Source organism: Apaloderma vittatum, unplaced genomic scaffold (assembly GCF_000703405.1).
Source record: "Apaloderma vittatum isolate BGI_N311 unplaced genomic scaffold, ASM70340v1 scaffold33186, whole genome shotgun sequence".
Lineage (NCBI taxonomy): Eukaryota > Metazoa > Chordata > Aves > Trogoniformes > Trogonidae > Apaloderma > Apaloderma vittatum.
The window spans coordinates 3,973-27,041 of NW_009721763.1; the positions used below are offsets into that span (position 1 = coordinate 3,973).

Here is a 23,069-nt window from a genome sequence, read left to right on the forward strand (position 1 = left end):
AGATATGTATTGGAAGTGTTGTTGATACATGGAAAATTACTGATATACGTGAATGGATTAAAAAAGCCCTCGTATCGGAAAAAGAATCTGTTTTTATTACTGAAAGATGTATTTGAAATTATTTGATTGTGTAAATTTAAGGAGTTTCTAAATTTATTTATTAATATTTATTATGAATAATTGAACGTTTGTATTTTTAGGTAAAGTTTGGAAATACAACATTCAAGACAGATGTGTATCCCAAATCGCTTAATCCTCAGTGGAATTCTGAGTGGTTCAAATTTGAAGTAAGTATTTTTTAAGAGTTTGCCTGTATTGGTATAGACACTTTGGTTTAGATGTCCTTAGTGAAATAATTTCATCTCAGGCAGAAAATGAGTTCTGAGGAATGAAGTGTATTTCATTTTAAATACACATGAAGCCTTTTCAGCAAACCTATCTGCAGTTATACCTTGTTTGCTAAAGGTGTCTCATTGGCTTTTTAGGACTGTTTGTAAAGATAAAAGCTTGCCAGATTGGATCCAACTCAAACTTTACTCTGGGTAGTACTAAAAAAGACTTACAGAGGTAAAAGTGAAGGGAAAATAACATTGTGGATGAGGCTTTCAGATTTCAGTACTGGTATGCTTGTATTTTTTTAAAGGGTTAATTTTGATTAGTGGAAGTTAATAGTTTTTTGAAATGTTAATTTGGGTTGCAAAAATAATGCACTTGACAGAGGAAAATGGAGAATTCCTTTGAGAAAATTACAAAATAAAGACTTGGACAACAGTTACCGGACACTTTCTTTTCCCATTGCCTTATGTAATAATGAGGGTATTCAAAGTTTTCCTGTAATTGCTCATTACTTTCCAAGATCTGCTTTATTGATGTTCTTTGATATTATGTTCTGAACAAGTGTTTAGTTTTTTTATTTGTGTCCTTGCATTTTTTATTCCTTTAAAAAAAAAGTAATGACATTTAGAAAAATTTTTAAAACATTTGCATTTATAGTACTAGTTCATTTATAGTGTTCTAAGATTATACTGCAGTATAAACATGGTTATAAATGTATGTACGTATAATGAGTCATGTAATAGCTGGTAATGTTAGAAATATTTTAGAGCAAATATGAACTAGTAAGGTTAGGCAGATTATGAATCAACATGCAATGCTTGATTTTAAGAACATGTCTTAATCAGCAGTCCACATTGATTGAGAAAGTAGGACTATGGTGTTGAAATTCAATCAGATTTTTTTTTGTCTTTCAAATCCTGGTGCTTTTTTTGGAGAAGGGGAAAGATAATAACAGAAATCTCAAAATCCTATCTTTTTGCATGAAAAAAATGGGTATGGGAAAGAAATGAGCCAAATGGCAACAATAAGGGAGGAGGAAAAAAAAGAACTACACATTTCAAAGAGTGGAAACACACTAACTGCTTAAGACATTGTAAGCGTGTGTGTGTGCGCATGTGTGTTTGTAGTTTATTCGGGTTTTTTTCCAGGACTACATGTTATAATTCTGCAAACAGTTCCATGAGTCATCATGCTGTAAACCTGATTCTTGATTTGTGACCTTCAACACGAAAAGCTGTAGAATGTCTACCATTGTCGTAAAAAATAATTTCTGACGTATCTGCAGATGGATAATTGAATTTATTTAGGAAAGTACATGTCTGAAATTACTGAATCTTTTTTTGTATACAATTTCTTGTCTTCATTTAAGCCACTAGCCAGTTTGGAAGGTTGAGGGCACCGCTAATCATAACTTCAGAGTGGAATAGTCCTTGGAGATGCTTTATCTTTTAATTTTTGGTTTTTACAAAGAGTATGTGTTGTGGAGATGGGTAGCCAATCTAGGGAATGTGGCTTAAAACAAATCATGTGAAATTTTAAAGTGTGCAATCATTTCAGTCTTGCTTTTCTATTCTTCTCCCAGCGATAACTGATTTCAGCGTCTAAAAATGCTAAAAAGGCTGAAATCCAAACATGTTGTTTAGATACAGGAAATCAAAATTACAGGTTTATCATGTGTCAGGTCCCTGTACGTAACTAACTCTTCTCTTTCTTGCATTTGTTTTTCAGCAATATTTCTTTGCATTTTCAAAAAATACTGAGATTCCATGTAAATATTTGTTTCTAGGTAGATGATGAAGAGCTACAGGATGAGCCTCTCCAGATCACAGTTCTTGATCATGATACCTACAGTGCTAATGATGCCATTGGCAAAGTGTACATAGATATTGATCCTCTGCTTTATAGTGAAGCAGCTACAGTTATTTCAGGATGGTTTCCAATTTATGATACCATTCATGGTAAGATTTGCTAGTTTAAAAGTAAACTATGTTGTTTGAAATGTAATCTTAAAATCTTTATTTTGCTAAGCTGTTTTCAGAAATGTGTAATCATTTTAGCCTTGAGAGCTGGAAAGCTACTTTTGTGGTGGTTTTTTCCCTTATTTCTGGCATGAGAAAATATTTGGCATAGTAATTCAGACTAGCGCTTGGCAAAACGCCTTCCATAGAACTTGTGACAAGTGGAAATAATCTCCACATGGTATTTAAAATAGTTACTGCAAAATGTAGATGAAAAAAAAAAAAGACCCAGACATGCTTTTCCAATTAGCATGTGTTTTCCGAAAGAATATACTTTTACTGAATTCACTTGGGATGTTGTTCCTTCCTGAGATGCTGGATAAATTTCACTTGGGATGAGGAGAGAGGATATGCCACAATTTCAACGTAAAATACAGGATGAAATTCCTTTTCCCAGCAGACAGTACTCTCAGTGCTAGGTAGATTTCATCAGAATATCTTGAAGGTATGAGAAAATGAAGTTAATGATATTTTTGCCTTTGATTTTGATGAAACACAGCTTTTGTCCCAGAAAGTCAAGGTTGGTTTGCAGCAATTAGTCTGCTGCTTGAATACCTTGTTGCAGAACATCTCTGTCATTCATAATCTTGTTTATTATTCAGTGTAAATTAAATGACCTGACTATGGTAAAAGCTGATTTTAAATCGTTGGGAAATAATAAATGGTATTTACTAGATGATCATCGTAACTGATGCAAAGTATTTTTTATATTTAAAACAGTTGTACTGAAGAGTTTTTTGAGAGGTATTGCATGCATTTTTTTACTTTTATTCTGTTGACACTGTCCTGTCATGCATTTTCTTTTGGAGTTAAATTAGATGAACACTTGTCTCAGGATATGTACAATTTGTATGTCTGAAAGAATTATATTTTGCTAGATCTGTTAGTATTTCACAGCTTTTTTCTATTTAAGTAAAGTTAGAATTCTAGTTTGTTTATGCACATAGCATTAGATTCTAATTATCTTGATCCTCGGCAAACAGTAATTGATGCTTCCTTAAAAAAGTTTATAAACCTTTATTAAAAAAAATAAATTGCACCTCAGCATGATTATTTGTGAAAATATATGAACACGAGACACTTACTGTTACAGTAACTGAAAGCTTCTTTCTGTTGACATTTTGGAAGATAGATCTAGGTGACTTTATTGCAGTAATGTGAGAGTCAATCTATGAATGCAGTGCTTTTCTTGAAGTGTTGCATACTTTTGTGATAAAGGCTTCTAAAGACACTAGAGATCAGACTCATCCAGAAGTCCTCAATATGTCAGAATTTATAATATGTGAAATGATTTTGTTACTGGGTGGGGAAAAAGGCAAGAAAGCTTAGACTAGGGAAGCAGAAAAATCAAAAAGGAATGTTTGTGTGTTGTGGCCAAAAATTAAGCTTTATCTAAGAAGTCTGTAATAACCTCATTTTTTATATATTTCTTCTCATAGTCAAAATATTTTATAAACATTACTGTGCCACTTTGTAGTTCTAGAAAGAACCATAAATTTTCCTCTTAGGTTTGAACTTTAGAGAGTAGCTTTACCAAGATTTTGAATCCGTTTCAGGGAGAAAATGTAAAAGCTTTTTGGTGTAGGTCAGAGCTTTTTGATGTGGACAGGACTTCAGTTGCAAGGCCTCTCTACTCAAAATTAGTGCTACCAACCTCTTGTGCTAAGAGCATCTTGGAACAGTCAAAGCGCTTAGATACCGACCTAGATTCCACCCTTCCTGCCTTGATGGTAGGAAGGAGGAGCGAGAATGCTTGCTCACTTTGGCAGAGGCCCCTGCGGTATCAGAAGGCTGATTGATGGCTTTTCTTTCCTCAGTCCCATCTTCCTTCTAAAGAGCTGCTCGATGCAGCAGGTGTTTGAGGACTGTTGCTTGCGTAGCTTCAGCCTCAAAGGCTTGGCAGGACTACAAACTTCCTCCGAGTTGGCATTGAAAGGTCTTCCTGCTCCTCTGGCCCAGGCTGGAATTGACACGTGAGCCACCAGCTGAACTGACCAGTCCTAACAGGGTTATAGGACAGTTTTTGTAGAAAAACTTGGCTCACTGATCATAGAAAGTGCATTAATTAATCACAAGGAATAACTAGTAAGGCTAGTTTTGTATTTGTTTCTGATACAGCTCTTCCTTTTTCATGTTTTTTATTGATAGGTATACGTGGGGAAATCAATGTGGTGGTGAAAGTAGATCTCTTCAATGATTTAAACAGATTTAGGCAGTCATCCTGTGGAGTCAAGTTTTTTTGCAGTAAGTAGAGGAAAAAGGTTTATTTGAACAAAGAACTTTTTTTTTCCTCCCTTCTTTTCTTTCTTCATCTGTTCTGTCAGTTTCCCTTTTACTAGCTCCTTGCATAAGCCCAGTGAAGATTACATTGCAATCCATACTAAATGCAGAAAAATTAGTTTGCTTTTCTTTTTTTCTTTTAATAAATTTTTACTGTTCTTATTTCATGACTACTCTATCTGTCTTAAGTGTCATTTCAGTGCATGCACTTACACACATGGTTTTGTTTTGGTTGTGTGCATATCCTGTTAGAGGCATAAAGTGAAAAGGTTTCATAATGGTATATGTTGTAACTGATACACTGGTTGGTTATCTTATTGGTGTTCCAGGATCTCCCAGAGCAAAACTTCTTGGATATGTCCAAATTTTAACAGAAGATTGTGGATTTCTTTCTGGAAGTCTTTACATCACTTGTTATGTGTAATTTTGTGTTTGTGTTGGAATTCTTGGTTCATAAACCTGTGCCTTAGATCTTTTAAATATATATATGGTTGGTTTTTTTTTTTTTTAACAGCTACGTCTATTCCTAAGTGTTACAGAGCAGTAATAATTCATGGATTTGTGGAAGAACTTGTAGTTAATGAAGACCCAGAATACCAGTGGATAGACCGAATTCGTACACCAAGGGCATCAAATGAGGCCAGACAAAGACTTATTTCACTCATGTCAGGTATTAAACATGTAGGCTGTAATGGGTTTTGCTGCTTTAAAAAAGTATTCACCATTTAAGTATGTGACTTGCTTAAGACAAGCCTGTACATGTTTTTTGGTATTATGTTATTTTTTCAGTTCACGGTGTCTTCTGTTTCTGAAGGTTCTATGGTTCTGTTGTTTTAACTGATTGCCATTATGACTGACTTTTTTTTATCCCTTTATTGTCTCCTTCTTGGTGAGGCCATGCTGCTGTCTAATTTGTTAGTAAGGTCAAAGAAACCTGTGGAACTTTCTTGAAGGTATTCTTAACCCATATGGAGGAATATTCCTAGAATTTTGACTCACTTAAAATAATGAACTACTTCATCCTCTTTGAACTACCTCAAAGTATGTGAACAAAATATACACTGTCTCACAGTGTTAATATTTATCTTGCTCATCTCATCTTTTCAAAGTCAAGATTGGTTCATTGTTTCTCAAGCATACTTCTCTATGGCCTTGCATCAGTTCTGCGAGGCTTACCTGCAGATCCTGGAGAGACCAGTAATTGGAGCCAGTTCAAGTATCCTCACAGATTATTCTTTTATTATTATCATTGATGCTTGCAAACAGTAATTCTGAACCAAGATCCTCCTGTTTCAGTGCCAGCAGAACAGAACAAAACACCCCTACTCTAGAGTTACCTGCACACTAAGACAGGAGACAATCAGTTGATAGGGGTGGACAATATTGAAGTTGTAAGGAATGCGAAAGATGATGACAAATAGCTACTGAAATGATAGGCAGTGGTTTGAGTTCTCTAGTAGGCCTTTAATGTTGTCAGGCTTCTTGTAGGTACAGCTGTATTTTAAGGAAGATACTAAAAGACAAAGGTGGATTTTGTCAGCATATATGATCTTGAGTAAGTGGGGCAACAGAAAAGAGATCATAGAGATGAGGATTTTGGAAGTCTTTCATTTTCATTTGAAAGGAGATGTTGGTTTCCAGCTGGTATTACCAGGGCTCTTTAGCTACCTGGATTTTTTTTTTTTTTTTTAAACGTCCTGCTAAGTAAGCATCTGTGGCAGACCCTTGTCTCATAGTTACAGTCTCTGTGTGCAGTTAATAGAGAAGTGGCAATCTTTTGATTGCAGTCAGAGTGGCATATTCGGTACAGTGTTTTGTTTATGTGGTGTTACATTTTGTAGATGAGGCCATTAATTTAAAAAAAAAGTACAAATTAGGTTGTAATATGCTTAAATAAGTTTGTAGATAAAATTATAGATGCCTATCCGCATAGATTTCATAGATTTTGCGTTGTTCTGAAGTATATGAAGGAATGTTTGGAAATTTCTGTGTGTTACAGCATACATCTTAATCATCTCTTTCTCTCTCAGTAAATAAAAAAGAGAAAAACTAACGAAAATCAAAGCCAGAGAAAATAATTTCTGAAATAACTTTTTTTGGTAATGAGAAATGATTAGGAGAAAAAAAGAAAAAAGCTTTGCAAATCATGAATGTAACACTGTGCTATATAGGGGGCAGAGATTGTGACCAGCTGCTTGGCATAATTATGCAAGATTGGATCTGTTACCTGTTTTAACGACTTGGTTGGCAATTCCAAAAGCAGACGGCCAAAGACCACAGAAGAGAACAGGGAAATTTCACTGCAATTACGAGGTCTTTACGTTTTGTTTTGTAGGTGAATTGCAAAGGAAGATTGGCTTGAAGGTGCTTGAAATGAGAGGAAATGCTGTTGTTGGTTATTTGCAGTGTTTTGATTTGGAGGGAGAGTCTGGACTAGTAGTGCGAGCCATAGGAACAGCCTGCACGTTGGATAAATTAAGTAGCACATCAGCATTTTTACCTGCATGTAACTCCCCATCCAAAGAAATGAAGGAGTAAGTATGAATTAATAATTGGTAGGGAAACAAGTTTCATCTCTCTTCTTTTCATACTCATTCAGTTTTACATAACTGGTGTGATTTCTTTTTTCCCCCAGAATTTGTTTTTGTTTTATTCCACTGTTTTGAAATGTTTGAGATTGTTTCTTTAGAAGCTGGAATGGTAATCCGTATTTAATGTGACTTTTTGAATTCATGTAGCAATGTTATTAGGTATCCTTGGGTTGTGATCCACCAATTTCCTAACTAATAATTCATTCTGCTTTGACTCTGTGTTTCTACAATATTTTTGTGAGGACTTCTTATATCATAACTTATGTTCATGATTTTCCAAGGTCAGTACAATCCGGTTTGAGCATTTATGCCGAGTGTATAGGAAAAGATAAATTTTGAATTCTGAAAGTTCTGTCAGTGATTTAGAAAATTACCCTGTAGTCTTGTCTTTTCTGGTGTGCTTTGCTTTTTACTGTTGCAAAACAAGTAGGGCTATTGCAAAACTGGTGGAGCTGAACGGTGTACTTGCAGAGAAGACTTTAGATGAGAGGTAGAATTGGTTGATCTTTGTAATATCTACTGCAGCACCAAACGCAGTTTGAATGCAAATTTTAAATGTGCATACAAATTAAGAGAAAAATACTTGTATTCTTCTTCAAATTGTCACTACTTTATTGCTTGGGTAAATTACTTATTTTCTGTCTGGTAGAGCAGTCCAATTTCTGGAAGGAAAAAACAACACCAAAAAGCATACTACTTATGCTGTATTTCCAGAGGTATTAATTGAACCAACCATTTTCACTAACTTGAACTGTTGTGTCATTGCAATAGTGATTAGGTATTTTTGCCATGCAGGCATCAGCATGCTCTGACTTCTCAAAATTACTGGTTTCTATTTCAAAGAATAGCTTGTTTAAGTTGCTTTAACTTTAAAAATTTTGCCATCAAAAGAGCTTCTGGATACGACGCAGCATAAAATAACAGTGGTGATTTTAAGAGCGGGGAGGGGGAAGGTGGACCCGGTAACTGCCAACTTAAAAAGCATTCATAAATAATTCAGTAGCTTTCACTGTGGAGCAAAATGTGGAAATCCCACCCGCTGCTAATCCACATTCACCTTGGTGGTGCATGTTGTCGGAATCGTTGTCCCTCAGTCAAAAATATGGGAATGTTTCTGAAAGCCAACAAAATCAACTAATACGTCTTATTCTTGCCTTTACTAACTTGATGCCCTGTTGCAAAGAATCAATTACACATTCACAAGCTAGTGCTTAAGCTGTTCCCTTCTCTTTTTATTTCATCTGGACTCTTGCATGCTAGGAATTTAAATACTTAGAGTCTGCTTAAAGTAAGACATCTCCTCTAGCTAAACTTCCCTGAAATCATTTATAACATAACTTTGCAACCTGTTTGTATGTATTGTTTTCTTTTCTTCCACCTTGGCTGCAAATTCTCTCAGGTCTCCGCTGGTTCATCCGCCAAGCCATGGATGCCGCTCGACTCACAACAGCCCAATTCACACTGCTACTGGCTCACGACTTACTCAGAACTTCTCTGTGTCTGTTCCCACTCTCATCTACACTGGTACGAGACTGCTCAGACTCAAGAGCTGGGGAGAGGCAGGCCACAGGCACAGTGGTCGCCAAGTGCAGGCAGGCAGGCAGTGTAGGCAGGTACCACCCATCTTTTCTCCCTCATTTTCCTGTGGAGACACCTTCTGTTGTCAGTGAGGAACTACTCTGTGTGCTGCTGCTGAAACAAAGGCAATAGTTTCTTGAGAATGCGTCGGAGTCTCTTCCACAAAGCCACACTCTTTGTTTAACGAGCTGAGTTCCTAAGAAATCACGTAAAGATAAGTTGATATATCTGGGGAACATTCACTATTTTTCAGTTGCTGGAGGAGGCTGCATTCTGATTGGGTTCATAATTGCTTTCAAGTGTGATTCAGATCTGGCATTTAGGTTTTAAAACAGTTATGGGAAGAGTATGTGCATTTGTGGAAGAGACGGTTTTAGAGAGCAGGTAAGTCAGTCTGTATGTAAGTGAACTGCTGTCAATATAGTTGGTCCTGTAAAGATTCTCCTCTTTGCTCTGTTTTTAGCTGTGGCATGCTGCTGATGCTATAGGATAAGGAAACATACTTTTTTTTTCCTTAAAATGCATATGTGTGTATATACATAAATGTATGGATATGTATAAACACAAATATAATTTTAAATCATTTTTTCTTTATTAAACTAACTCAAAGCATTGTGTATCTGACCAGATTTTTTAAGCCATGAACTGTTTTCAATTTTTTCTTTTGCATATATATAATTTTTTTTGTCACATCTCATGCCTTTCATTTGGCTTAAATGTTTCACTGTAGATTATCAGCATCTGTAGAATGCTGAATGGGTAAACCAGCATTTCTTTGCCTCTGGCCTCATCCCCAGTCTCGCACCTAAGGAATAGCTGCTGGCCCTGCCCCAGTCCCATCCTGGTGTTTGGATCATGCTGCTGTCAGCCAGGTCCTTTGGCACGGGATTACTGAATATGTTTCCACCTTCTTCTGGCAGGATTCCCTTCAATGAAGATCCCAATCCCAATACTCATTCATCAGGACCCTCCACCCCTCTGAAAAACCAAACCTATTCCTTTTCACCTTCCAAGTCCTACAGTCGACAGTCCTCTTCTTCTGACACAGATTTGAGTTTGACACCCAAAACTGGTAAGGCGCTTCCACCCGCTTTTTGTTTAATTTGTGGTTTTGTATTTTCATTCAACCCCTTTTTGCTTTTTGGCATTCAAGTTATCAAAATGATGTGGAAATTGGAGACTTCAGATAGCGCACCTCGAGCTTGAAAGAGTTTCTGTAGGATGAAAATTTAAATCCTGCCACTGTCTCCACTTTTCTGTATAATGTTAAAATGGCATTTGTAACACACCTGTATTCAAGTCAAAAATCTTGGAGCATTAAGGAGTCCTAAGTGTTGCCCTTTTCTTATTTCCTCCATTTCATATCACAAACCATGAGAGTACATTTCTCACCACAATATGTTAAGGACAGTGTTAGTAAAACTGCGTGGTCTTCAAGCCTAACGTGGTGTGCTATGAGTATATTGTGTAAGTTTCACTGTGATTTTTAACTCCTTTTTGCAAAACCCAATACTAGAAATGTAGCATCTGCTGTCTTTTTATTTTCCTTGGTGTATGGAAATGGCTTTCCATTATACACAGTATATGTTTTGAAAGTAAATTATGCTCCAGTCATCTTCACAAAGCATTTTTCTTTCTTTGGTCTGTCATAATTTCTTCAACTTACTGTTTCTCCTCTCCGTATTTTTCAGGCTGTGGTTAGGATCATGTCGGTAATAATGTCAGCAGTACTCAAAGAATTATTGTTTGTTTATTTTCCATTGTGTGACTAATGCCCTGGGTTTTGCTACTGTAGGGCAAAATATTTTGTCGAATTGTTTATAAAAGTTTGGTTGCTTTTTAAATTGTGGTGTTTGAAGCTCAGAGTATATCTTGTCTCCATCTTATCCAGAAAACTTTGAAGTAGTTGATTCAGCTCTACTTGAGAGCATCCTTTTCAAGACTTTTTCCAAGCAGATTAAGTTAAATATTGACTGCAAATGCAGTTTATTCTCTAGTTATCTCTTAAAAAATGCTCCCAATTAAGAAGTTCTCTTTCTTATTACAGCCTTCTCTGTCCTGATTTAAAAAAACAACGAACAAACTAAAGCACACTTTTTTGTGTGTGTGTAAAAATGACAACTATTTTGTGGATAACCTATGCTGGTCACTTGTTTGAAGGACCTACCAACATAACTGGATGCTTATTATGTAGGAGAACCAGAAATTAAGGTCTTTATGCAATATTTGAAAACCTGTTTCTTTTGATCAGATTTTCCATGGTAAGGATCATGTTGTGTACAGGATTTAAATGTAAGATAGATAGTTATCTTTGTAGGTGAAAGCGTCCTGAATTTACGAAGGTCACTGAATTTGTCAAGTTTTTAAAGCAGCAACTTTCTATAATTCCTGGCAGTGTTATGTAGGTGGATGGGCCTTTCATATTTAGTCAGTTGATTCAGAGCTGAAACAGATTGTGTAATTGATACCTCATATTTTTTTCAGGATTTTTCGAGTATAAAAAGATAATTTTTTTGGCTGTCTTTTTAGTATTAAAGCTAACAGTGGACATACTTTTGTTTGCTCGCACTGGCTTTTTAGCAGCTTCTAATTCTGCTGCTGTAACTTCTCTTAAAAATTCTGTGTCTTGATGTGACATCATTTTGAATTTTAATAGCTTAAAAGGACATTATCTCTTGAGTCATTTGTTTTACCTTTTACCAAAAATTTGATGATGTGCAGAAGATGCTTGCCTAACATACTAAGTGTGGTATGTTGTTTTTAACAGTTCATTGTATATATTTAGACTCATGTTTTCGTTTCTAAGACTGTTGGAATAATTTCAGTGTGAAAGTTAGTGATGCTAAAAAAAAATCTTTAAAAAGTGCAAGCTTCTTATGTGACACATTTATAAATATTGTCAAATTTGAGATACCCATTACTCAGATTGACTGATGTAAGAAATGAAATGTTTTCTGATGTTTTTGCAGTACATTATTTTCCTCTATATTTCTCAGTCAGGTAGGTAGTGTGTTTGAGATGGAGATTAACGTGGGAGAAGAGTGCAGATACCACAATTTCACAATATGATTAACTAAATATAAGAGATGGAAACTGGGATCTGCTAAAGCATCTAGTTTTCAGTAGCTCCAAATCAGGAGAATATTGCATTAATGTCTTTTATAAAATACCATTGTGACTGTTATTCATTCTGGTCTAAATTTGAGGGGGAAGTATTTTGGGCTGAGGAAGCCTCTTTTGGTTTGAAGTTAGAGTTCTTCTCTGAATAGTGATATATTTTATGCCACTGCAAGCTTAACAGAATGACAGGCTGACAAAAAGCATCTTTTAATCAGGTAATACATTTTGATGTGACCTAGTATATGTATGGAGGAAATTGAGAAGGTGGAACTCCTTTTCTTTGTGGGAACTTTGAAACCTACAAGATTTATGACTCTCATAAAACAAATCCAGAACTTCTCTGGAAAGTAACTTTTTGTACTTAAATAATGGAAGTGGTCCAAGTAAGTGTGTGAGAAGACTGTGTTTTTTAGCCTTTACTCTGTAGCATTTGTTATCAAATTTTTATATAATTAAAATACTTGTTAGATTACCATAGCTTAAAAAAAATTAATTTCAAGTTACTCAGTTCATGACTTCTGAGAACGTGCCTTTCATTCACGTTGTGGAACTGTATTGTCATTCCATTTCTTTGTGTGTTGAGACGTAATTTATAAGTAAGTGCTGATTCATTTAAAAAAAAAAGAACCAAAACAACAACTCATTTTGATTTCTTCTGTCTGTTTCTTTAGTCATCTTCTAAACCTACATCTCTTTGTCTATCACTTTCCTCCACAGCACCTTCCCCACAGAGACCTAGGATTTTCCTGTTTCCCAGCTCCCCTACACTCTCTTGTGATTCCCCACATCTTAAAAAGTCCTGTCTCCTCCTCTCGGGGTCTAGCCTTAACCCTCTGCACTCTAGCCATGTCAGCCCAGTTGTGCTGAGGAAAAGTGTTTCTTTCACTGAAGAGCTGCTTCTGGCTGCTTCTGGTAGGATCAATCTATTATGGCCTTTTAATCAGACTTTTAAAGAGAATGTTGTTGTTTGATATGGGGGCATTTAACGCACAGCCTTCTGTAACCCTGGGGGTTTTGTTCAGTTAACCTCTGAAAACTGCCGGCTACGTGACTGTTCGCACCATCTCTCACCTCAGAACCCCAGAAGCTTGCAACAGCTTCAAGAACTTCTTTTAGGATTTGAAACACACGTAGTTCAGGCTACAGAACATCTTTTTCCTCACAAAATTTCCTGCAGTAATTGGACTAACAGAACTTACTTCTTTTCACTCCGCTTCACTTCCATGTTCCTGTGTTTTGCATGGAACAAGCACTTGCCCATCCATTTGTAATGTATTGGAGTAATGGCTATCAGATGGCTAGCAACTCTGCTCTTTAAATTAAGCTTTTAAACTAAGTCTGTACAAACTTTTTATTTGTACTGCCTCCTTTTCCATTTCATTGACATGCATTATTTTTGGATTCAAATTAAACAGTTATTACTGCTTTTTTCTGGAGAAACTATTTTGATTAGTTTGTGTTTTTTTGAGTTTGTTTCATGTCCAGTATTTCTGCTATGTTTGTCTGTATTTAATATTGTATAGTCCCTGACAGTGATATTTAGAAGCAATGCTAAATAGTAAAAGCAATTTAATCTCATTTAATGGGACTATACAGATACTAATATCTTTGTTTCCTTATCCAAGAACAGCTAAAAATATTTGTTAAAAATTATAGTATTATCTTTTATAATTATATAGTAATGATAGCATAATAATGTTTGAAAATGTTAGGAATGAATTAACATACTATTAAGTCTCATATTGCTTCCAGATCTCCCAGTCTTTGGTTGAAACAAACAACTGCACTTTGATGTATATGTGCAATCTCATCCATGTTTATTAGATGCTTGATCAGAAGAAAAGGAATTAGCAAGGAATGATTACTTGAAATTAATTATAAATTCTGTTAAAGAAAATATTGACTTCATTCATAACTGTTTGCACTGTGGTGTTTGTATTTCATCCTGCTCCTGACACTTTTTTTTGTTCTTTATCCTATACTTTCCTATACAACTTAGGTGTTTATTTTTGCTTTGCCAAGTTAGCACTGATCGGTTTAGATACAAGAAATACCAATGATAGTATGTTTTTAGGCTTGAAATATTACCAAGAAAATCTGATTCACCAGCATTGTGTTTACTTTAGGAAAAACACAATCTTGGTATGTGCTTATTTTTTATTTCTGTGCTTTCTAACTGTAGAGCAAATAAGTTACTATCATACATATAACCTGCACCTTGACATACTTGGCTAACAATACAGTTCCTTAATAACAAATAATTGAATAGCAAAGATATTTGCATATTTGATAAATTTTCCATCTCTAGATAAAAGCTCCTGCATTGGGGGATAGAGGTGGGAGTAAAAACATATAAAAGAAGGAAACAGAGAATTACTCACATTTTGCAAATTTGGCATCTACTTCTTATTTTCATTTACATATAATCTGCAGGTTATGTGTGTGCAAATACAGTAATCAAATAAGTGAGGTAGTTTTAAATGCTGAGCAGTAGTCCTTAGCTTATTTGAATGAATCAGATGAGTGAATATTTCATTGTATAGATACTAAAGAAAATAAAAATAATTGGTAATTTTTCCAGAGTATTTTTTTCAAATCAAAGGACAGGCATTGTCTTTGCATTTTTCTTTTTTGGTCCCAATCACGCATTGTGTAGCTGCTGCTGTAGTTATACACATTCTCCTCCCAGCGGTTAGGAAAGGTGATCTGGTTACTATGAAACTTTCAGAAGGCTACATTTTTTGTACCTTTTTTTTAAACTGATGATGATTGTAAAGAGAGATACATGACTATATATTAATCTGGCAGAGAGGCATCATTCAGCAGTGTGAAGTTAATGGTGACTTTGCAGCCCTTTTTGATAAAGGCTGAAAATTTGATTATGTAGAAAGTTCCTGTGACAAGCAGAGAACATGTTTCTGTACTGAAATCATAGGCCAGACTTCTAATAGTAATAATCATAATAAAAAGTTCTGTGTCATAGAGAAGGGTTGCAAATCTAGTTCTCTAGTCTTTTGATTTTTTTTTTTTTAAATTTTTAATCCGGGTTGACAGCAGAAAAACATCTTAGATCAGTGAGGTTTTGTCCAGATGCTAAAAAAAACCACCGCTAGTCATCAAAACCAAGCCTCAGAACACCTCTCCAAATTAAACAAACTGTGATGCTCAGCATTTTGTTGCCTAAAAATTAAAATTATGGGGATAATTTCACTGTTTTCAATTACTGTTTTCTATATTAAATCAAACATTTGGTTACACATTATAATACTTGTTTCTTTGAATGTCATTTGTACTGATACTCTTCAGGAATGGGCAGTGGGAGTGCTGGAAAAGAAGGGGGGCCATTTAAAACTCTTTTAAGACAACAGACTCAGTCAGCTCTGGAACAAAGGGTAAGGCATTTTATACTTGTATTTCTGATCTACTGAAGTGAAAGCTTAGCTTGTAGTAAGTGAAATGTCTTCTGTTACTTTCTGTTTAACAATGTGTAATTTTTAGCTCTGAAAACTTATTGCATGTGTTGAGCATTTAATAGGCCTTTTATACACAAATTTCATAATATTTTAGTAATATACTAAAATTTAAATAAAGTGGAGCAAATAACTGTAATGTGCACAGCACTCAAGTAGTTACAGTTGGTGCTATAAGAAACAGTTAAAGCAAAAATTACTGCTCTTTATTCTCTCTGCAGTTACCAATCCATGTCTAGGTTTAATACTTCACACAATCATCTATTTACTGAAGTTTTTGCAGAAACCTAATTCGGAAACACTGAAATAGCTTTAAACAATGTGAAAAATCTCATTTATAGTTGCAAAAACCTTTCAGTTTTGAAAAACAGAGTTGTTGCATGATCCTGCATTCGTTCTACTATATGCAGTGGTGTACACGTAGCCTTTACGAAGTAGTAGCTTAAACAAACCTAAATGACTTCCCAAGCAATAAAAGGGCTTTCCAGATTTACAGTTTTTTGTAGAACCTCTGTAGGACCATCTGTTTTTATGCTGAATAGACTGTATAATGCAGATAGTGGAATGAGTCCTTGAAACTTTTTTTTTTTGTTATATACTGCTTTTGTCAAAATGGTGTGAGGTGTCTTGAAGGGAGAAATGTGAATGTTTTTCTCTTCAGAAATAAATTCTAGTTTAATTAAAATTTCTGACTACCTGAACTACTTACATAGAACCATATATGTTTGTTGAAAACCAAATCAGCTACATCTGTGAAATGTAAGTGAATAGCTACTATTTGGAGTAAGTGGATTGTTCTTTTCTCATTTTTTGTGTTATCTGTTGCTAAGGGAGGATCACCTCATAGGTTCTGTAGAAGGCGGGTATGTTCCAAAACATTGTGTGACTCTCTGTAGCTCTTTTTTCTTGTGCTGATGATTTCTAAACAACTATTTGGAATACTTTGATTTTTGTCAGGTTTTGCAGATTTATTTGTATATGCAGAATTTTTTAATATACTTTTATATTTAAGATTGGCACATTATTGCTTAGTATTTTGCATGTTGATACATTTCCATTAAAATTTTAGTTTCTCTTTAAATATGAATCCATGGACTTTTGCTTTTAATGTTTTAGTTTGAAAAAATGCTTTACAAAGAGTCTTTTCTCTCTTTACCTTTGGTTTCACTAGCATTTCAGACATTTCATGGCTACCTGTTATTTCTTTAGGAACCTTTTAAAAAACAATAAAAAATGTAAAATGTGTTTTTAGAGCCTGAATTATTTGCTTATTGTTTTGCTAAGGCCTGCATATTATCTAGTGGAAAAAAATACTGTAAAATGCGATAGAAACATATTGAGTCTGTTATTGATGACTATGCAAAGCATGCAGACTGTTAATTGATACAAGAAATATATTCTTACTGTCTTTCTGAAAATTTCATATTGGCTATGTTTCTGCTACGTTACGTTAAGGTTGAGTTATTTATTGAGAATGAGTAACTCATATTTTAGTATTGCACATAGAAATAGTACACTCTAGTTACTTGTCTGGATTAGTTGGGGTGGCACTTACTTGGGAAAACAAAGAATAAATTCAATGCCTATGATGTATTTCCACAAGTATTATACATACAGAAGTTCTTCTGAATCTTAGTTTAGTTTACTTGAGTATATGGTAATACTAAGGCTTAATAAAACCAGTTCACGTGACTGGATGTCTCCACAGCTTTTTTTAAATCAAGTGTGTGCTTAATGCATTACTCAAATAATCTTAATTGCAATCCATAACATGTTTTGTTGAAAGGGTAATTTTACTCAATTTCTTCCAGGAAAATTTGCCAGCTGTGGAAAATTCATACACATGTTATGTCATTCATTAATGTATTTTTGGCAAATCACAGGATACCTGTTGGTAGCAAGTGTAACTATAACACAGCTATCTTTGTGTGTGCTTTTATCTCTAAATATATATGCTGTATTTCCAACAGTGGGAAAATTTGAGCTTTCTTATAAAAAATGAGCCTGTATTCTTATAGAAATGATCAAATGCCGGTCTGGATGGTATTTTGTATCTCTGTCGACCTCAGCTTGGCCATTGGCCGTTTTTTTGTGCCACGTTTGCGTTCTGCAAGTGCTTGAGAGATCTTGGCTGCTGCCTTTTCGAAGTGGAGATCTGCTGATCTTCATCTCTGAAGAGCACTGCGAGAGAACTGTTGTGTTAGAGTGCAGTTCTCTGGGTGATTCTTCTGCTTGAAGTGCCGACTTAAGCAACTTCTCTTTCCAGCAACTTCTTGTTACTATCCAGCCCATCCCCTCAGTTCAGCTGAAGAAAAATTGTAGGGTTGTTTGGCCGCTTTGTGAGGTGGCACAGTGTGAGTGCTTAGAATAAAAATAATTCACCCAGGAAATTAACAGTGGTTCAGTGTGGACCAGTTCTCTACTCTGGTTCAGCCCAAAAAACCCACAGTGAACATACTGGAGTGTTTACTAGTACTATCTGAGGGAGTGGTACAATGGTGGGAGTAAGTGAACCTCTGGAAGAGAATGTGAGAACTGCTTCAGCTGGCACTAACACCAAATGATATGTATGTAGCCTTGTTTCATGCCCTTTTCATTATTTTATGTGTCTTTGTCTGAAATGGAGTTAAAAAAAGAATACTAGCAATACATGTATGTGTATATGCTAACATTTTTAAACAGTGTATTAAACAAATATATATATATGTGGGGATTTTTTAATAATCTTAACAGACTTTCCCCAAATGGCCAACTATAAAATTCCTGAGTAGCTGCAGGGACTAAACCAGTGACAGGTTTTAGAGAGTTTATGGAGTCCGACTGTGAAATGACGTAGTTAATTGGTATTGGTAAAAGGATTGACCAGCTTCAGTTGTGTCTTTGGGAACTTGAAGATCAGTGTGACTTCCTACACATGGGAATACACTGTGCTTCTTACACGTGGGACTACTCTGTGCTTACGTCACCTTGATGTAAAGATAGTGCTTTGCAAATTGCAGTAATAAAAGAGATTTGCAGTATGGAAATACTGCACCCGGTTCTTACGGATTCTCTGTTTTTCCATGCAATAAAAGTATAGCTTTACAGTTTTGAAGTATTACAGATTACCACAGGTGATTGAGTCTGGAACTTGGTTTTGAGTCATATAATAATAAAAATACCCCCAAACCTCTAAGCTTAAAAAAAAACTAAAGGAAAAAAAATGAAAAGCCGTCATACAAGGTGATAGAATTCCATCTGCATACCAATGAGTGTGGGACATGGTTAATGGAATTAGAGCATGTCAGAATGCTTCCATGAGTCAGTTACCCAGATGTGTCTGTGGCTGAAATCAACTGATAGGATATAGGTCTAATTTTAGCATATCTTATAATCTAGACTTGGAAGTATCAATTTATTGATTGAGATAAATGCATGTTCCTGTTTGTAGTGTAGAGAATCAGGCAAAGTAGAAGTCTGGACATGTTAAAATTACTTGCAGTGTGTGACCTTATGAAAGTGAACAAAAAATGAAAATAACTTTTGAATCTCCATATGGATTAAAAAGCCTGAGACTTGCTTGTGCTTTAGACTATGGAGTGTCATTCACTTTGTTCACTACATAGTGCATTGGCTCAGTCTTAAGTATGTGTATTTACGTGTAAGTGGTAAATGTAGCACAGGCTTACGGCACATGTCACATAGGAAATTCCACTGAACTTTTCCGTTGATATTCTATAGTTCTGGGAAAGCTAATTAGTTTTAATGTTTTTAATGTGGGATAACTACATTCAGGGACAGAGCAAACATGTATGTTATATATTTAAATAGAAGTTATGCAGAATGAGTGTCATGGAATTGTCCAAGGACAAATATTATCAGTATATTTGGGAACCACTGAACAGTTGATGTTACAGAGCCTCAGTGAAAGAGGGTTCTAACATTTCTTTCATTTTTCAGCATGAAAGATGTACAGCAAAGGTATTCAGACTGTTTTGTGGTCAGAGCTTTTTGTAGTCAGAGCTTTCTGAGCGTGCTGAAAACCTGCAAAGCACTTTGTGGTCTGTGAGAACATTCTAGGGAAGTCTTTTCTTTAGCCCTCTCTAGAGATCTGTCAGTGCTCCTGAAGACAGATTAGTCAAGCAGGTTTGCAGAGTCCTATGGTGAAACCTTTGTGCTTTTTAGTTGCATTGTAAGGCACGACTGCAGGTTTTGCTGGTTTTGGGGGTTGGTTTTTTTTTTTCTTGTGGTTGTTGATACTGTACTTGCTCATTTCAAGGTTTGCCTCTTAATTTTGGAAGTCTAAGGCAAACAAAAATCCAGAAAATTTGAAGTTTGTAGGACCTTTTAAAAGCTGTGTGAGCTCTAATAACAAGAGTGGTAAGAGTTCTGAAGTGTTATTTTTAAATCTACGTTGGACTTTATTTTAAGAGGGCTTTTTTTCATGCCATGTATTGCTGGGAGAACTGTGATTCTCATTTTAGCTGCAGCATGTACACTGTTCAGGTAGAAGTTCAGATCAACTGTACTGTTGCAAGCACTGCAAGTATGTGAGAAAGGAATCTGTACTGTACTTTCTCTCATATAAAGTTATGGTATTTCTTTTCTCCATTTAATCAATCACTATGACTATGCAAACCATGATTGCATGATTTTTCTCTTGTTTTTGCCTCTGTACATTTAGAATTGCTGAACACAAATCTATTGCCTTTCCCCCATAAGCGTGCTGTCACGTGTATATTAGACATTCCTTAGAATGTCTTTATAGATATAAAAATCTTCCAGTTTGGGCTCGGCTCCTTTGAATGTGACTTATGTCGTCACGTGTGTCATGCAAAATTACTGTTGTCACTTACTTTGCATCTTGTATTGCACAGCGTTTTTGAGTAGTTGATGAAATTTACCAATTCTTCATTTTAATTATGAATTGGTAACAACTAATTTATGCAAATAAATTGGAAATTAATTTCTTCAGTTTGAGAACTTAGAGTTATATTTCAAAGATTTATGCTTCATTCTAGAAGACGGGTATTTACTTGTTACATTTAGAGCTTATGATGCAGGCGGAGGAGTCTGTAAATATTTTTAGGTTATGTTTTCCTATAATAAGACATTAGTCATTTTTGCAAGACTTCAGTTTGTTTTACCCTGTCCTTCAGGATGAAACTTCAGTCAGTTGTAACAGTAAAGCTTAAAAATTGGCAAAAACGTTCCTTTGGTTTATATCAGCTAACGGAAGTAGAATTGTTTGGCTGCCTCCTAAAAGTGGACCAATAGAGGCCTTGTTAATACAAATGTGTGGAGTTTTCATTATTTATTAATATCATGCTGAAATAAACTCTATGGGGGAAAAGTATTCTTACATTGTATCGTACTTTTGCTTTTATTATACTGTGGATATCTGAAGATGTGTGGTTACGTAGCGCTTAATAAGCCTGAAGGACACGTTTGGCCAAATATAACTGCTTTGCTTGTATTTCAGGGAAGTTATCAATTCACTGCATGTTTATTGGCAATCAGCAGTGGTTGGTAAGCAGTCATATGATGTTTGTTTTTAATCGTAACAGGAATTTCCATTTTTTACCTTGACGACCTTTCCACCAGGCTTTCTTGTCCACGTTGGTGGTGTTGTCAGTGCCCGGTCTGTGAAGCTTCTGGATCGCATTCACAATCCCGGTATGTTAACACAACAACTTCCTTGCCCAAGTTCATTCATGATGATTAAGTACTTCTAATCTTTGTAACTTTATAACATAACGGTATTTGAATAGATATAAATCTATCCTAACAATGTATATTAAAAGCAGTATTTTTCAGACAATGAATTAAGCTTGAAAAGTGATAAGTCGTTCAGAGGGTGTGTTTTTAGTGAGAAACTTTCAGCAAGTTAATGAAATAAGAGAGCTTTGAATGCAGTAACTTTGCGCTAAAAGCTGGCTTTGAGTTATTGAGGGTTTAATTATTTTTACCACTTTTTAATATTAAAACTTGATGCTAGTTTTCCATTCAAACAAAAATAAATATTTGATCTTAACTATGTTTTCTAATTTTCAGCTCCTTGAAATCTGTAAGGACTAAAGACTACAATTTAGCTCAATACATGTTTTTAACCTGTTTTGATAAAACGTTTACAGCTTTGTTTCTGTTCTTAAAAACATATACTGAACTCTTTAAGATTTTACTTAGTGTTTACTTGGGAACTCCAGTACTGGAACGTGTGCATTTTGCATGTCTTAGTTCTGACATTAGAATTAAATGACTTTTGACTCTGAAGACTGTATTGTTATATTCACAGAGGTAAGCTGAGGAATGCCCTGTAAAAGGTTGAAGTTAATAGCACACTTAAAAATGCAGACAGAGGAAGATAAAAAGTAGCACCTGTAGTGATTTTGCATGCACTAGTCAGGAGTAATAGAACAAAGTTTGTGCAAATGCATCTTTAAAAGCAATTAAAAAATAATCTGTTTTTCCTTTCCTTTCTTTCTTGTGACTCAAGGCCAGTAGATTGTTGCTGATCTAAAAAGCCAGTATACTGACAACATGAAACAAAATCTGAGACTTAATTGGAATTTAAAAAAACATGCTTTCAGGGATTTTTTTGAAAGCATGTGAGTACACAGTAGTGTTCTCTTTTTCCCCTGTTTTTAAGAATTATGTATACAGTGGGGAGAAGATGAAGAAAAACGTCAAAAGCAGATTTCTGATACAGGTCACATGTGCAAAATTTACTGTTTGATATATTTATTTAAGACAATGTGGGAAAAGAAATCAGTTTTGCTCAGAAGTTTTAAAACTTAGTTTTTTACATTGAGCACTCCTTTATTTTTACCAAAAGATTGAAAGCAGGATAAGAAATAGGAGAAGACAGACGCGTGTTTGCACAACAAAGTATTTTTGTTGAACTTGCAGATTGCTCCTGACAAGTGAATGTAAGATGCATGATACTTTCAACTCAGTATATTGCAAAACAGTGAAAACAAATGGGAGAGCAAAGGCCTATGGCTATGGGAGCGAATGTGAAGAAGTAGAAAAAAACTGTTTCTGATACAGTGATGATCATTCTAAGCATTTGGGTCAAATAAGTGTGGAAAATATTAAAGGAAATGAACTGGCAAATGAATAAAGAGGAAAATGTAGAAGAGGAAAGACCGTTTGAAGGTGGATTGATAATTTATCATTAAGACGATGATTGCTATATACTGTACACTTTGATCACGCCTAGTGCTAGATTGCTATGGCATGCTCCTTTTTCCCTTTCTATTTCAGCCACTTATTAACTCTGCTGTCTGTGTCTTTCCAGTTCCTGTGGAGTGGTGTTGTCAATTGTGTTCTTGTTGGTAGTTTTTTTTCACTATTCTGCTCCTATAACTGATCTACTAATTTGCTGTTTTGAACTCAGCCTTTGTCGGAATTATGGGTAACACAAGATCATACAAACTGCTAGACTGGAATAGTTTCAATTCAGGTATTTTACTAGTCATTCGGTACTACATATGCTGACAGAAATTATGGCAGCTCAGTGAAGTTCTTAGAAATGCTGTAGGATCTTTAGGTTAATGCTTCAAATTTAAATCTGTTTAATTATCAAATGCCTAAATGTTTTGTTTTTATGTTGTTAAAGGCTTTCTTAAAATTGCCAAACATTGTTTTAGTATAAAATAGTATTGCTCGGAATAATTGAATATCAATCTGGAATG

At 35.2% G+C, this 23,069-nt stretch overlaps 1 protein-coding gene across 1 annotated transcript in view; it reads left to right on the forward strand.

Moving 5' to 3' along the window:
• Positions 1 to 200: 200 nt before the first annotated feature.
• The window catches only part of C2CD5 (C2 calcium-dependent domain containing 5), a gene marked incomplete at both ends in the record, with an annotated part of 44,598 nt that continues 21,729 nt past the window's right edge, over positions 201 to 23,069 (forward strand). The window contains 9 exons of the mRNA XM_009871525.1: positions 201 to 287; positions 2,123 to 2,294; positions 4,503 to 4,598; positions 5,149 to 5,304; positions 6,970 to 7,168; positions 8,625 to 8,749; positions 15,230 to 15,315; positions 16,224 to 16,256; positions 20,940 to 21,048. Coding sequence (XP_009869827.1) covers positions 201 to 287; positions 2,123 to 2,294; positions 4,503 to 4,598; positions 5,149 to 5,304; positions 6,970 to 7,168; positions 8,625 to 8,749; positions 15,230 to 15,315; positions 16,224 to 16,256; positions 20,940 to 21,048 — 1,063 coding nt within the window. The remainder of the gene's footprint in view (positions 288 to 2,122; positions 2,295 to 4,502; positions 4,599 to 5,148; positions 5,305 to 6,969; positions 7,169 to 8,624; positions 8,750 to 15,229; positions 15,316 to 16,223; positions 16,257 to 20,939; positions 21,049 to 23,069) is intronic.